The 12,795-nt window shown below is 45.3% G+C and overlaps 1 protein-coding gene across 1 annotated transcript in view; it reads left to right on the plus strand.

The window, feature by feature from the left end:
- Positions 1 to 12,795, plus strand: part of LOC138268749 (arrestin domain-containing protein 2-like) — a 29,651-nt gene that overhangs the window by 10,614 nt on the left and 6,242 nt on the right. The window contains exons 3-5 of the mRNA XM_069218737.1: positions 3,446 to 3,593; positions 5,739 to 5,835; positions 8,206 to 8,462. Coding sequence (XP_069074838.1) covers positions 3,446 to 3,593; positions 5,739 to 5,835; positions 8,206 to 8,462 — 502 coding nt within the window. The remainder of the gene's footprint in view (positions 1 to 3,445; positions 3,594 to 5,738; positions 5,836 to 8,205; positions 8,463 to 12,795) is intronic.

Here is a 12,795-nt window from a genome sequence, read left to right on the forward strand (position 1 = left end):
GGACTCGGTGCTCCAGGCGCATGTGAACTGCATTCATTTTCCAAACAGGGCACCTTTATTATCTGTTTCTTGTTTGATTTTAAATGTGTGTAGCAAAGGTAGAAAGATGGACCATGTGGCTACATTATAAGAATTGTTTAAAGACGCACAGTTTCCTTTTGTGCTCAATGGCATAATTTTGGAATTTCGCGCAACAAGCGTGATTAGAAATACAGGAACCTACATGAAATTATGTTGGCACAATTTTGCTCGGGCCTACGCCATTCCGGATCCTTCGAGGGTCACGTGTTCTGTGAGGCCTTAGCTCGGGATGGAAGAGTTCTGGACTGCATACATTACCAGCAGCCTGATAAACGTTCATGAGTGGATTTGGGACTGTGCAAATACAGTTTAGAATCAACAGCACCTTGGTACCCAGAGCTGAGAGGATGTTGCCATTGGATGCGTGGCTCAGGGCTAAAGATGCCAGCATTGGGCCTGGGTGCAGGAAGCCGACACCAGCAGTCCAGAGGACTGGTGCGCAGTGCGGCAGTATCCCAAGTCTGTCGTGCACTTATGTAAGGCCTGGCTTAAAAGCAGGGGGGGTCCTCCGTTAGGGCGGTGGAGCGTTGCCCCTCATCCCCCGCCAGCAGGAGCCGCTGCAAATCACCTTTAGCAAATGAAACGATAATAAACTATGTTTATTGTCACATCACTGATGACATCTGACATGCGCAGAGGTGCAAATTGTACTTGTGTCACATATGACTGATGAACTTCAGTGATTTGTTTGGTTTTAAAATAATAGTTTTTCCTAATATATATATCCCAAAATGTCATATTTTTTGGTCTTACTGTTAACCCCATATCAGGTAATCTTACGCCAGATTTTCCCACCTGCTTCTCTACTAAATTTAAAGTTTAAATATTTCTTAAATTCCAAAATATATTTCATTTAGTGTAAAGGAAGCTGCAGTAACAATGGCGTTGTGTCCCATAAATTCTAATTACTCCCTAAAGAACCCTATAATGTTAATTTACCTATATTACTTACCAGAATGGCTGAACAGACTACATTTCTGATTTCTGATTATATCACATTATTCACAAGTCATTAAAAGTAAGTCTTGAAAATTGCATTGAAAATTGCATTATAAACCCCAATATTCAATCAGGTTTGCTTTCTGGACAAAACTTCATCAGTCAGCACTTAAGCGTAAAATCCATTGAACGTAATTTACTTGCATCGGCTGTCCAATAAATACATTTTTTGTAGCTCCTGGAGGACTTACACTTAAGATTGATGGCATCCATCCAATTGCTGTCAAGATACCTGGGTAACCAATAAGGTTCTCCCCAGAACTGACTCCGCCTTAGCGGCTGAGGGGTGAAACGACCAGGCCCGCTCAGACTCACAACCAGGTTTGATGAGCATGGCTGTGTAGTCAATCAGACCCAATCGTTAGCTTCCTGGATGACATATTAAACCATGTAAACATGCTTGCATGTAGAATTTACAGAGCAGAGGACACATCTGAACTCACACTGAGCAATTCCTTTGCCCAACGCCTGACTGATCCATCTATGTTTACTGATCCAAACTATGGGGGTCATTCTGACCTCCGCGGGCGGTGGAAGCCGCCCGCCTGGTGGGAACCGCCAGAAGACCGTACCGCGGTCGAAAGACCGCGGCAGTCATTCTGAGTTTCCCGCTGGGCTGGCGGGCGACCGCCAGAAGGCCGCCCGCCAGCCCAGCGGGAAACCCCCTTCCATGAGGATGCCGGCTCCGAATGGAGCCGGCGGAGTGGAAGGGGTGCGACGGGTGCAGTTGCACCCGTCGCGATTTTCAGTGTCTGCTTGGCAGACACTGAAAATCTTGGTGGGGCCCTGTTAGGGGACCCCTGCAGTGCCCATGCCATTGGCATGGGCACTGCAGGGGCCCCCAGGGGCCCCACGACACCCGTTACCGCCAGCCAGGTTCTGGCGGTCAAAACCGCCAGAGCCAGGCTGGCGGTAAGGGGGTCGGAATCCCCATGGCGGCGCCGCCTGCAGCGCTGCCCTGGAGGATTCCCTTGGGCAGCGGGAAACCGGCGGGACACCGCCGGTTTCCCGTGTCTGACCGCGGCTGTACCGCCGAGGTCAGAATGCCCATGGGAGCACCGCCAGCCTGTTGGCGGTGCTCCTGCGGTCGTTGGCCCTGGCGGTCCATGACCGCCAGGGTCAGAATGACCCCCTATGTTTATTATCGTTTCGTTTGTTAAAGGGGCGGGGCATTGGGGATGACTATGATGAGGGGAGTGGACTGTGCACTCCCCTCGATGCGCATGCACGTTTGGCCGGCCTTCTCGGGCCGGCCGAACATACATGTGCAGTAGGCTCTCTCCAGCCCGACACTGTGTTGTCAGGCTGCAGAGGGCCTGCACAGACTCCCAGTCTGCCTGGGAGGGCCCTAGCTGGGCGCTCCTAGCCAACCCTAACGCTTCTTTGAGCAGCGTCAGGATTGGCCGCAGGGCAGGCTGGGAGCCTGTGCCTGCAGCCTGGAGCGACGACGAGGGAAGGAGGAGCGGTGCGGCGGCTGCAATGGAGGAGGTACGTTTTTTAACATTTTTTAATTACATCTTATCCCCCCCTGCGCTGCGCCCCCCCCGTTAGAGGGCAGCGAGCGGCGACTGCTTAAAACGGCTAGGGCCTTTAACAGTGATTTAGCAAAACAACGATTAATCCACGAATCAAGATTGCAATCGGAGTTGGTTCGTTGCAGTATTTTCAGGTCTTTTGCTGCCCCCACAGGTGCTGAGAATACTGCGCTGATCTGCATGCACGGGTATCTTCCAGGCCCTTTTCTTCTTTGTAAATTCTGGAGGGTTTGATCTGTCAAAATGTATCCAATGGATGTGGGTTTATTGCACCTAGTACTTATCGGGTGTGATGACATCTACAAAGCTCATAATTCCAATATGTGCAGTAACAGGAGTTATCACACTTATTGCAACTTTCTGGGCCACTTGCAATGAGGGCCCAAGAGTGTCTCATGGGCGTAAAGGTTTAGAGTTCTCCAGTCTTCTGTCTTCAAACCACCTTTCCCTCTTTCAGGGCTTGGAAAAGCAGCATCTTCTGTGCCTCCAGCATCTTAAGAGTACTCCTGCTCCAGGACATCCATGTCACCTCTTAGCCCGAGCAGAGGAGTACCATTCCGGACTTTAATAAACTACTAAGAAAAATGTTGTTTTGTTAAATGTTTCATCTTTTGGTGATGGCTCCTTTAGTCAGCTAATAGTCACCCCTTCTCGGTCCAGGCACCACAATCTCTTCTAGGTAGCTGTGCACCTTAGTTAAAATAATTAATACTATTGACACCCCTTATGGCCCGTTTAAAAAAAAGTAATACAGATTAACGATAGACTGTTATTTTAGGACAGAGATGCTTATCCTTTTCTCATTAGTTTTTCAATTTTTTCTTCCATAGGCATTTGGGCAGCTCTTTCAAAGGGTCTTATGGGAGCATTTGTTACTGGATGGAGGCCAAGCTTCACCGGCCATGGTCCTTTACCAAGAACTCCAAGATCAACTTTAAAATAATAGTAACTATTGATGTCAACACACCTCGCCTGCAGGTGAGTCTGTGAAGGCCACATCAGACATGGGTGATCAAACAGGAATACATTGTACTGGCCCTGTCTCCCATCAGACAAGCCAGCCACACACCACATGTCAGCCTATGGGAATCTCATTATTTCCTTGGATAGTAGCCGGACAAAAATCCATCCTTTGCCAAACACAAACTCCGGGTGGCCACGCCTACTTTTTGAAGACGCCCCTAAAAGAGCAAACCCCAGTCACATCACATCTTCTAAAAAAAATTAAACTAGCCCCCATAAAATGTCATTTTGGAATATCACTGTATCTCAGAATATCGCACACAAAAATATTGTGCTGCAAAAATATCATAGAAAATAAATTACCAAAATATTGAGAAGGTAAGTACAGAAATTCAGGCTTTTATAGTACTCTTGGTCCCTCGGGTCTTCCGCGACTGGACTTCTGGATGTCCCCAGGTTTCACTAGACCAAGCTCGCAGATGTGCTTTTTCCGTTATATCTGATAAATTTCTGAACTCAATTCCCCTTCATCTGAGAGCAGAATCCTAATTTTTGTCTTCCATAAAAACTTAAAACCTGGATCTTTCCCAATGCTTAAATCCCTCACTCATATCCGACGTGCTCTCGCCCATCCCTTTGCAGCGCCAGGACACCCTATAGGTGATTATACGCTCCACAAAATTCATAGAACATAACATATATAGATCTTCTATTCTCAACTCCAAGACTATATATATCATCAACTACCTTTACTGTAGATATACCTATCATCAAAGTCGATATTTGCGAAGTAAAGTATTGTATATATATTTGTGTGAATTTATACTTACCTATATCTGCTTAAAGGCACAATATTTTGGGAGTAAATATTCTGGCTCCCAATATTTTTGTAGTGTGGCGTTTACGAATCCATATTCTGAGAACCTAAATCTGGAAACACCATTATGGGGGTGTCAAGCCATATCCAGGCAATCACATTTTAAGGGAACTTGCCCCTTGCTCTGTTGATACATTTGCCTATTTGGGCATTCAGTGGCAAACAGCAACGTTGCTTAGTGGAATGCGATGAACTCCAATATTTTGTGGGTTCAAATGATTGTTCATAGTCCACTGATATTGCATCCAGTGTGCCCCGAGATTGGTGATGAAATGGTTCTTGGCCATTCCCCAAGATCAATTGGATGCAAGACTAATGGGATGATTTAGACCTCAGAGGATGGTCTTCAGTCCATCAGGGCGGTGGAGTAAATTACTCCGTTGTCCTGACGGACACGTCCTCCAACTCTAGAGATGTCCGCTGGCCCCGCAGACATCTCATACATTATATATCAGCGTGAACTGCCATCGGGGCGGTTCCTGTCAATGTTTTAAAAGAGAGGACTTTAGAACTGGGGACCAAGTAACCGGGTTCGAGTCTCAGCTTTGGCTCAACATCCTGTGATTCTGGGCAAATCGCTTAACCTCCCCGTGCCTAAAAAAATCAATGTGTTCTTCTGTAATGGTTCTTCATGTAAAGAGCGTTAGAGCCTTTGGTTTGAATTGGTGCTATATGAAACTGCAAATAAAATATTTGAAGGATGACTCTGTCAGCAAAATGGTACTCTCCATCAAACTTTTGACATGTTTCATTTTATATTCAATATCAAAATCTCCTAGCACCCGCACCATGGGAGTTGTCTACCATAGTGTGTGGGGCATTTTACAGTTTTCACTGCTCCGGAAGACGTGACGGGCTGTGAAAACTGGCCATTTGACCGCCCCCTCTAAATCAGGAGGACAGTCAAATGGTCAAACCTCTAATGGCCCTTACTCTGTCGCGCTGTCAGAGGTGTATGTCAGCAGCAGGGAGGGAGTACTCTCCATCGCTGACATACTGAAGGTCCACCGACTCTCAACGGGGCGACGGAGGGCTCTCTCTGCAAAAATCTACATCAGGGCCTAAATATCCATCACCAGCCCTAGATGAAGGGCAAAGCAATTGCAGCCACAAAAGTTTTTCTACTTACTGTGGATTGCTACTACTAGGTGTATGTACTGGATTACTGCTGGTGCACTATAAATATCTCTACATACAGAAATAGTTTAGCCATCGTTTAGACTGATGTGTCTACGGATGCGATAGGGACACTTATGACATTGTACAATGTTCTTCCTCTTCAGAAACTGCAGAGAAATGGCAGGAACATAACCCCCATGTGTTGCTGCAGTGGAGAGCTTTCTGTGAGAACTAGAATTGACCGTGAAGGCTACATCCCAGGTACCTTCAAGCACTGACTGATGCATCGACTATCCCACGTGGCTGCCTTGAAAGGTTTAATCTTTCCTTTATAGCATGAAAAAAATCTTAGTGAGAAGAAATTTCAGAGAACAGAAATGATCTATTTTTTAAATGGAGCATTTTTTTGGACTATAACACACAATAATCTTTTGTCTCACAATAGCGACAAGATAGCTTGTGAGCATGAGCTCTCCAGATACAACTAGTATGATATGTTACGTCATGTTAAGTTATGTGAGATGTGTTTAGATTTGGTATGTTGTGGGTGGACATCTACCAAGTATCTGCTAAATAGAGGCCAAAACACTGTGGAAGGTCACATCGTTAAAAACAAGTCATATTATAGAATTTGTTTATTCACATTTTCATCTATGCAAAAATTGATGAAATCACATCCCACAAGTTAAAAGCAAAACTGTTGACAAGATACAGTAATTTAATTATAAGTTACTATGAGAACTTTCATAATAATTAAGACTGATGATAGATATATACTTATTGAAATAGCATCTTAAAGCTTCTTACTACTGAACACGGCATAAGTACATGTAATTACTGTACCGCTAAATTATTTTTTAAAGATTCCACCTCCAGGTTTGTCTTAACCCTACCACCTACAAGGTGGAACTGCAGTGTGCTGCCTACATTTTGATTGGTGCTTACTCACCATAAACAACTCACACATTCCTCATATCAGCCACTAGATATTTTGAAATATTTGGGCTGTGTACATCAGGAGGATTGATTTTTCCCAGCTGGGTAAATTTATTGGAGCAGGTAATCGAGCGGATCATTAAGTTACCCACTATTCATGCCTTCTAGCATTGATTGTTAAAAACAAAGGGGGTCATTATGACCCCGACGGTCGGAGATAATGTGGCGGTAGAACCGCCAACAGGCTGGCGGTACTTACCGCCACGTTATGACATTGGCGGATTGGCTGAAGCCAAACTGCCAATGTACCACTCCGACCGCCATGGCGGTAATAGCTGCTGGGCTGGAGATAACAATCTCCAGCCCAGCAGCCGCTATTGTGCCGCCACCGGTATCATGACCCTGCCTACCACCATGGTTTCTGTGGCGTTCATAACGCCACGAAAACCATAGTGGTAGACCCTATCAGTGACAGGGAATTCCTTCCCTGTCACTGATAGGAGGCCCACCCACCCCTCCAACACTACTCAGACAGCCCCACCCCCCTTCATCCATGATCCCCCTCCCTTCCAACCCCCCATACCCACACACGCAGACACACTCTCATCCACACATGCATTCATTCATTCACGCACACATCTGCTTTCACATCCAAACGTACACGCATTCACATTTCCATTCATACATGCACTCTCACACATTCATGAACGTACTCACACACCTTCATACACGCATGCAAACAACACTAAACACACACTCGCATTTACGCACACACTCACACATACATGCACACACACCCCCACACACACACAACACCCCTCTCCCCTGTCGTAAACATGACTTACCTGTATCCAGGGGTCTTCCGTCAGGGGACGAGACGGGCGCTGCTACTGCCAGCAGCGCCCGCCAGCGGAACACCGCCAGGCCGTATCATGTGTCATGATATGGCTGGCGGCGGTCTACTGGCGTGGCGCTGCTGGTGGTAGCAGCGCACCCTTAACGCCATCCGCCGGCATGGCCACAGCTGGATTTCCGCCCTTCTTGTGACAGAAATCCGGCTGTGGTCATAATTCGGCAAACGGATGATAGCCGCGGCGACGGTCTTTTGGCGGCCGTGGCGGTAGGCGGTTTTTACCGCCATTGTCAAAATGAGGGCCAAAATGTACATCCTGTGAAGACTGTGATACCAGAGCTATATATTGACATGGGGAGATCCATGTCAGACTTGGATGTGGTAAGAAGAGTGCCTTACCTTCAAATATAGGAACAATTTATGAAGAAGTCAAAAATATAAATGGAATGAGGAAATTGAATGTAAAAAAATCTAAATGCGAAAGATTTTTTTTTTTAATTGGGTGCGCATGAGTTCTCCACTGGAGGCAATTTAATGTCCCACGATGTAGATGGATTCGATGTAACCCCCACTCTGTGGTCGATCGCTGAGGCGACATTCAATAATATTATGTTCTATTAAGTCATCTTATGACATCTCAGATTAGTCTGCTTTCAGTTACCCACAGTCTGTAAGACCAATGAGTCCCTAAACCAAGGCCTTTTTGGGTAACATGTCCCTTTGGGTTGTGTGGCCTTGGTGGTGAACTGCATCTCAAGACTCAATTTCCCGCCTGATGCGTTGCACTATATGTAGGCCTTGACAGCCGCTAACGCTCAGTAACAAGTTTTCACTTCGTCTAGGTGACGTGATCCACATTGTTGCAGACGTCGATAATCGCACTTCCAAAGTGGCTTGGCCGGAAGTGTCCATTGTACAGATACAGACCTTCCATACCTCCACATTTTATGGCCGTAAAAGAAAGGTGGTGGCAACCATGAAGTGTGAACGCGTGGCCCCTGGTACGAGTGGGACGTGGCACTGGTGCGGCCTTCGGGTTCCGCCCCTCACTCCATCGATTGACCATTTGTTGAATATCGGTCTGCGGTACATATTAAGGGTAAGACTTTGACAGGCTACCCTGCATGCGGGCATGGAAGGCCATGGGGCATGGAAAGACGCCATTAATACCCTTTCATTCCCCCAGAAGTATTTGGATGTGGTATTCCCGGGTTCACACGTTATTCCTCATTCCAGGGAGAAGTAACCTGTAATCACTGTTTTTTGGTGTAGTGGTACTGGTTCACAAATACAAAATATTAATATTTCATGCATACGATGGAGGTTGATAATTTTTTTATCTGATTGGATGCACCTGCTTCTATGGCAGACCTGGCAGGAAAAATATTTGTCAGAAAGGATTTCACTAAATAAGATGAGGGCATTTCAAAACATTGACTGGGAGGTTCGGTGACTGATGGTCGGTCAAAAAAACAAGAGATTTGGCTTCTTGGGTAGCGTGGGATTAAGGCTATCGATTTGACTTCTGTCACCAATTAATATTACATTGTTGATGGTGTTCCCTGGCAAGGAACATGAATTCAGTCTTTTCTGCATCTAGTTTGAGGAAGTTTGAAGACCTCCACATTTGAATGTTTATGACAGTTTTGAGAATAATGACTGTAGGACGTTTACCCTTCCTGCAGGGTCACCCAGGATTTTGCCCTTTTTACTGAACCCTATTTTTGATGGCCATAAGACTCTGCAAACTTTACTCCTGCCAACCAGTGGTAAAGCACTTTTGCTCTCCTTTTTAAACATACAATAGTTGGTATATCCCTGACTGGCACTTTCAGTTTGCCTGTAAGTCCCTAGTACATGGTACTACCTGTACCCGGGACTGTTGATTGAATGCGCTGCCAGTGGGTTGCAAACCTTCTTGTGCCGCCCACTAATGTAGCACTGAAAAACAGGTGCCCAGCCCTGCCGCTGCAGCCTGGGCGTGCATTTTCAAACTGTTATACCTGCCTGTCAAAATAACCCTTTTGGCATGCCCAAACCTTCCTTTTTAATACATATAAACCATCCCTAAGGTACGCTTTAAATGCCCTTATGGCAGAGTCCATGGTAATTAAAGTAGGACATGTATATTTAATGTTCTGCTTGTCCTGGCAGTGAAAAACCTCCAAAGTAATTCATCAAGGTTAACACTGGTTTAAACAATTACATTTAATACATGCTAAATTCATTCAATACATGCTAAATTCAGTTTGGGAATAGCTACAAAAATATTTCAAGGATCAGTTTTAATAGTAATTTAAAATCTAGCAATGGTCAAATCAAATTTTATTTCACTATTTTGAAAATCACACTTTTAGAAAGGTGTCATTTTCCTGCCTAAAACCAAAAGGTTTTCCTGCCAGTGCCCTGCTGTCGCCTGACCCCTGATAGCTGCTCTGTGCTGAGATGTGTGTTGCTCCCAGACAGCGGACAAAGGGCTCCGGATGAGGAGTGGGTCTCCTGCTTGACTGGATTTCCAGGGGGCTGTGCCCAGCCTTTCTTGAACTTCAAAGGATGCCTACCCAGTGACTAGCAGATGAAACTCACACCTAGGCCTGCTTGTCTTTTGTCTCTCTAGTCCGGCTAGCTCCAAAACCAGAGGGAGCGGTGGAAATTACCAGAACTAGTTAAGAGGGGTGGGCAAAGGATTGCCCTCCACTGAAAGGCTGGCACTGAGCGTAAATGTTGACTTCACAGACCTCTCCTCAGAACACTCCTGGACCTGTGATGAATCAGAAGAAGGACTGCCCTGCTGTCTGATGCATGAGAAGGAAGATCGACCCTGCTTGACGCAGACCCAGTACCCTAGAAGTGACTCCAAGGGTCATTTGGCCTACCCCCTGTTTGAACTACAGGGACAGAATAAGTTTCCAGAGGCCTCTCTCTCTGCAACTGCCCAGCTGACCAGTTCCAAATGACCCTGCCCTTGACCCTGCTTCTGGCGCTGTTGAAGTGGGTCCTAACCCTCATGTGGTTCTCCCGGGCCATGGGCCCTTGCCTGGTCTTAGAATGTACCCCTCTGTCTCCAAACTGCAAGAAATGGCACTTAGAAATATTCTGCCAACTTTCTGCTTGGAGAATCAACGGAAACCAGGGTCACTGTTGAAGCTGCGACCGTCGACTTCACATCACCGGTCGGCTTCAACTTGCAGGTTTGGATCCCGACTTCTAGAAAAGGTTCTAAGTCCGAATGTAGATGGCTTCACCAGCACCCATGCTGAGCAGCATCCAATCGACACTGAGGGTTTCTTGGGCAAGGACTTTGCTCAGAGCTTTACTACCTTTATCAGAAGCACATCAGAACCCCGCTCTTCAGCAGCCCACCATCATCAAGTCACACTTTGGATCTAGTTTGCACCTTGACCTGCCGACAACTCGTCGACAACCACTTTTTCTCCATAAAAAGTTTATATCAGAAAGTAAACTTTCTGCTGAGGCAAACCTGGTCCCTGTATCCGACAGGTGATGAATCACAGTCAGCGTTAACTTTTGACTTTGATCCAGTCTAGAGCGACTATATGCCCTTACATGGTGCTTTGTGCATTTTCGTGTTATTTTTAATTTCAACTTTAAAAATTCATATCTCCAGTTTTACGTATTGGGTTTCTGTTGTTTTGGTGTCATTTTGTTTGTTAAAATATTCTCTGTTCTTCTAAATTAGTTTCAGTTTTTTCTTGTGTTGTGTTTTTAGTTTATTACAGTTTGAGCTCTGGATAAATACTTTACACATTGCCTCTGAGTTAAGGTTGACCCGCTTTGTCCCAACTAACCAGAGGGCTAAACACAGGTTTATTTGGTGACATAAGTGGTTCACCCTCACAAGAATTATGATTGTTATTTGAGGTACATTCTCACCCCCTTCAACTAATACTCCAATTACTTACAATGATGTCGTCAAATGAAGCAATTTGTTTTAGGGATAGTTGTGTGTCACCTCCATGTTGGTGGAAGGACACGTCTGACGCCTCCAATACGATTTGCAGAGGCTGTACGTACAATGGAATAATATGGGTACAAATATAGAGCCCGGCAGAACTACGAATGGTACCATGGCTGGAACAGAGCAGGCTTGTCTCCTTACATCAGTTGTGTTTAGTTACTGAGGCATGAGGTGAACAAATTTAGAAGCTTGCCCTTGAATCAATTGTGGGTACCTCGCATTTCAAAGAGCCGTACTTCGCCTCAGAGGTCAAAAGGGACGCAGGCATGTCTAATGTCTCGCGTGTGGTGAACGCCATCAGGAACTTTGGTGGCAGCAGTTTCAATGCAACAACCAATACAAATACAGACTGAGCAACCAGAAGGTTTTAATGTTCTGTAAACAGTTACAGATAGGCATCAACACATGTTCAATGATTTCCCAAGCCATGCACCACTTGTTACTAGTCTGTAGTTCATATGTTGGCTTAGGCCTTCTTGGGTGTTTTTTAATAAGGGCATTATCTGGTCAGTTTTTAAAGAGTCATGAAAATGCCTTCTTGAGAGTAGTATTAACTGTGCCCATTTTGGATTAAAGCTGGAAGTGGGCATAAGTAAGTGTAGCTGGTAAAGGATCATCAAAGTAGAAAATTGTTTTCAATGGTTTTATAGCCTTCGATGGCTGTTCTGAGATTTTAGAAAGAAATGACCCAAATGTTTCTCTCCTGGTGGCATGAGGAGTGACTTCTGGATTCAGTATCGAAGTAGTTATGTGTTCGTGAAATTTTGGCAGAGAAAAATCCATGCATTTCAATGCATTTCCTCTTTGTGTTTGCTGAGAACTGTTAACCTAGGGGTATTATATAGGTCTTACAATTTGAAAGTGTTATTTTGCTTTGTTTAGTGGACTTCTTACACACATATAATCTAATACTTTTGCAAATGGTCTTCCAAGGTGTCAAGATTATCCAGATATCTGTGGCTATGGGACTTTTCGCCAATAATTCTAGAGTTACAGAATCCAAACATTTTGTTGATTACACTTCTCTTGGGTCATTGTGGCCAGCAGCAGTGGAGACCTTCCCTGCTCACCTGCTGCAGGTAGTACTCATAAAAAGCAATGTGATGGTAGAATCACTTATAAGAGGAAGGGCATTGATTACCACTGAGAGACATAGGAACCTGAGTGGAGGCTGTGGGAATCGTGTATTGGCAGATCACTCCATGTTACACATCTGCACTGGTAAGCTCGTTTGTGCATGGAAGTTGTGAGGACTAAATTAAGTTCGGAATGTTTGAACATGTTTTAGGGTGAAAAATGGGTCTGGGGGTACAGATAGGATTTATAGTGTGAGTATGAGGGCAAAGAGGTTGGCAGGCGAGAGTAGATGTGAGTAAAGAGTTCTCATTTCACACAACCATGCAGTGACAAGCAATGAGAGCGAGGACAGAGTTTGTGAAGTTGAGATATAAAA

This window comes from Pleurodeles waltl, chromosome 12 (genome assembly GCF_031143425.1).
Source record: "Pleurodeles waltl isolate 20211129_DDA chromosome 12, aPleWal1.hap1.20221129, whole genome shotgun sequence".
Taxonomy (NCBI): domain Eukaryota; kingdom Metazoa; phylum Chordata; class Amphibia; order Caudata; family Salamandridae; genus Pleurodeles; species Pleurodeles waltl.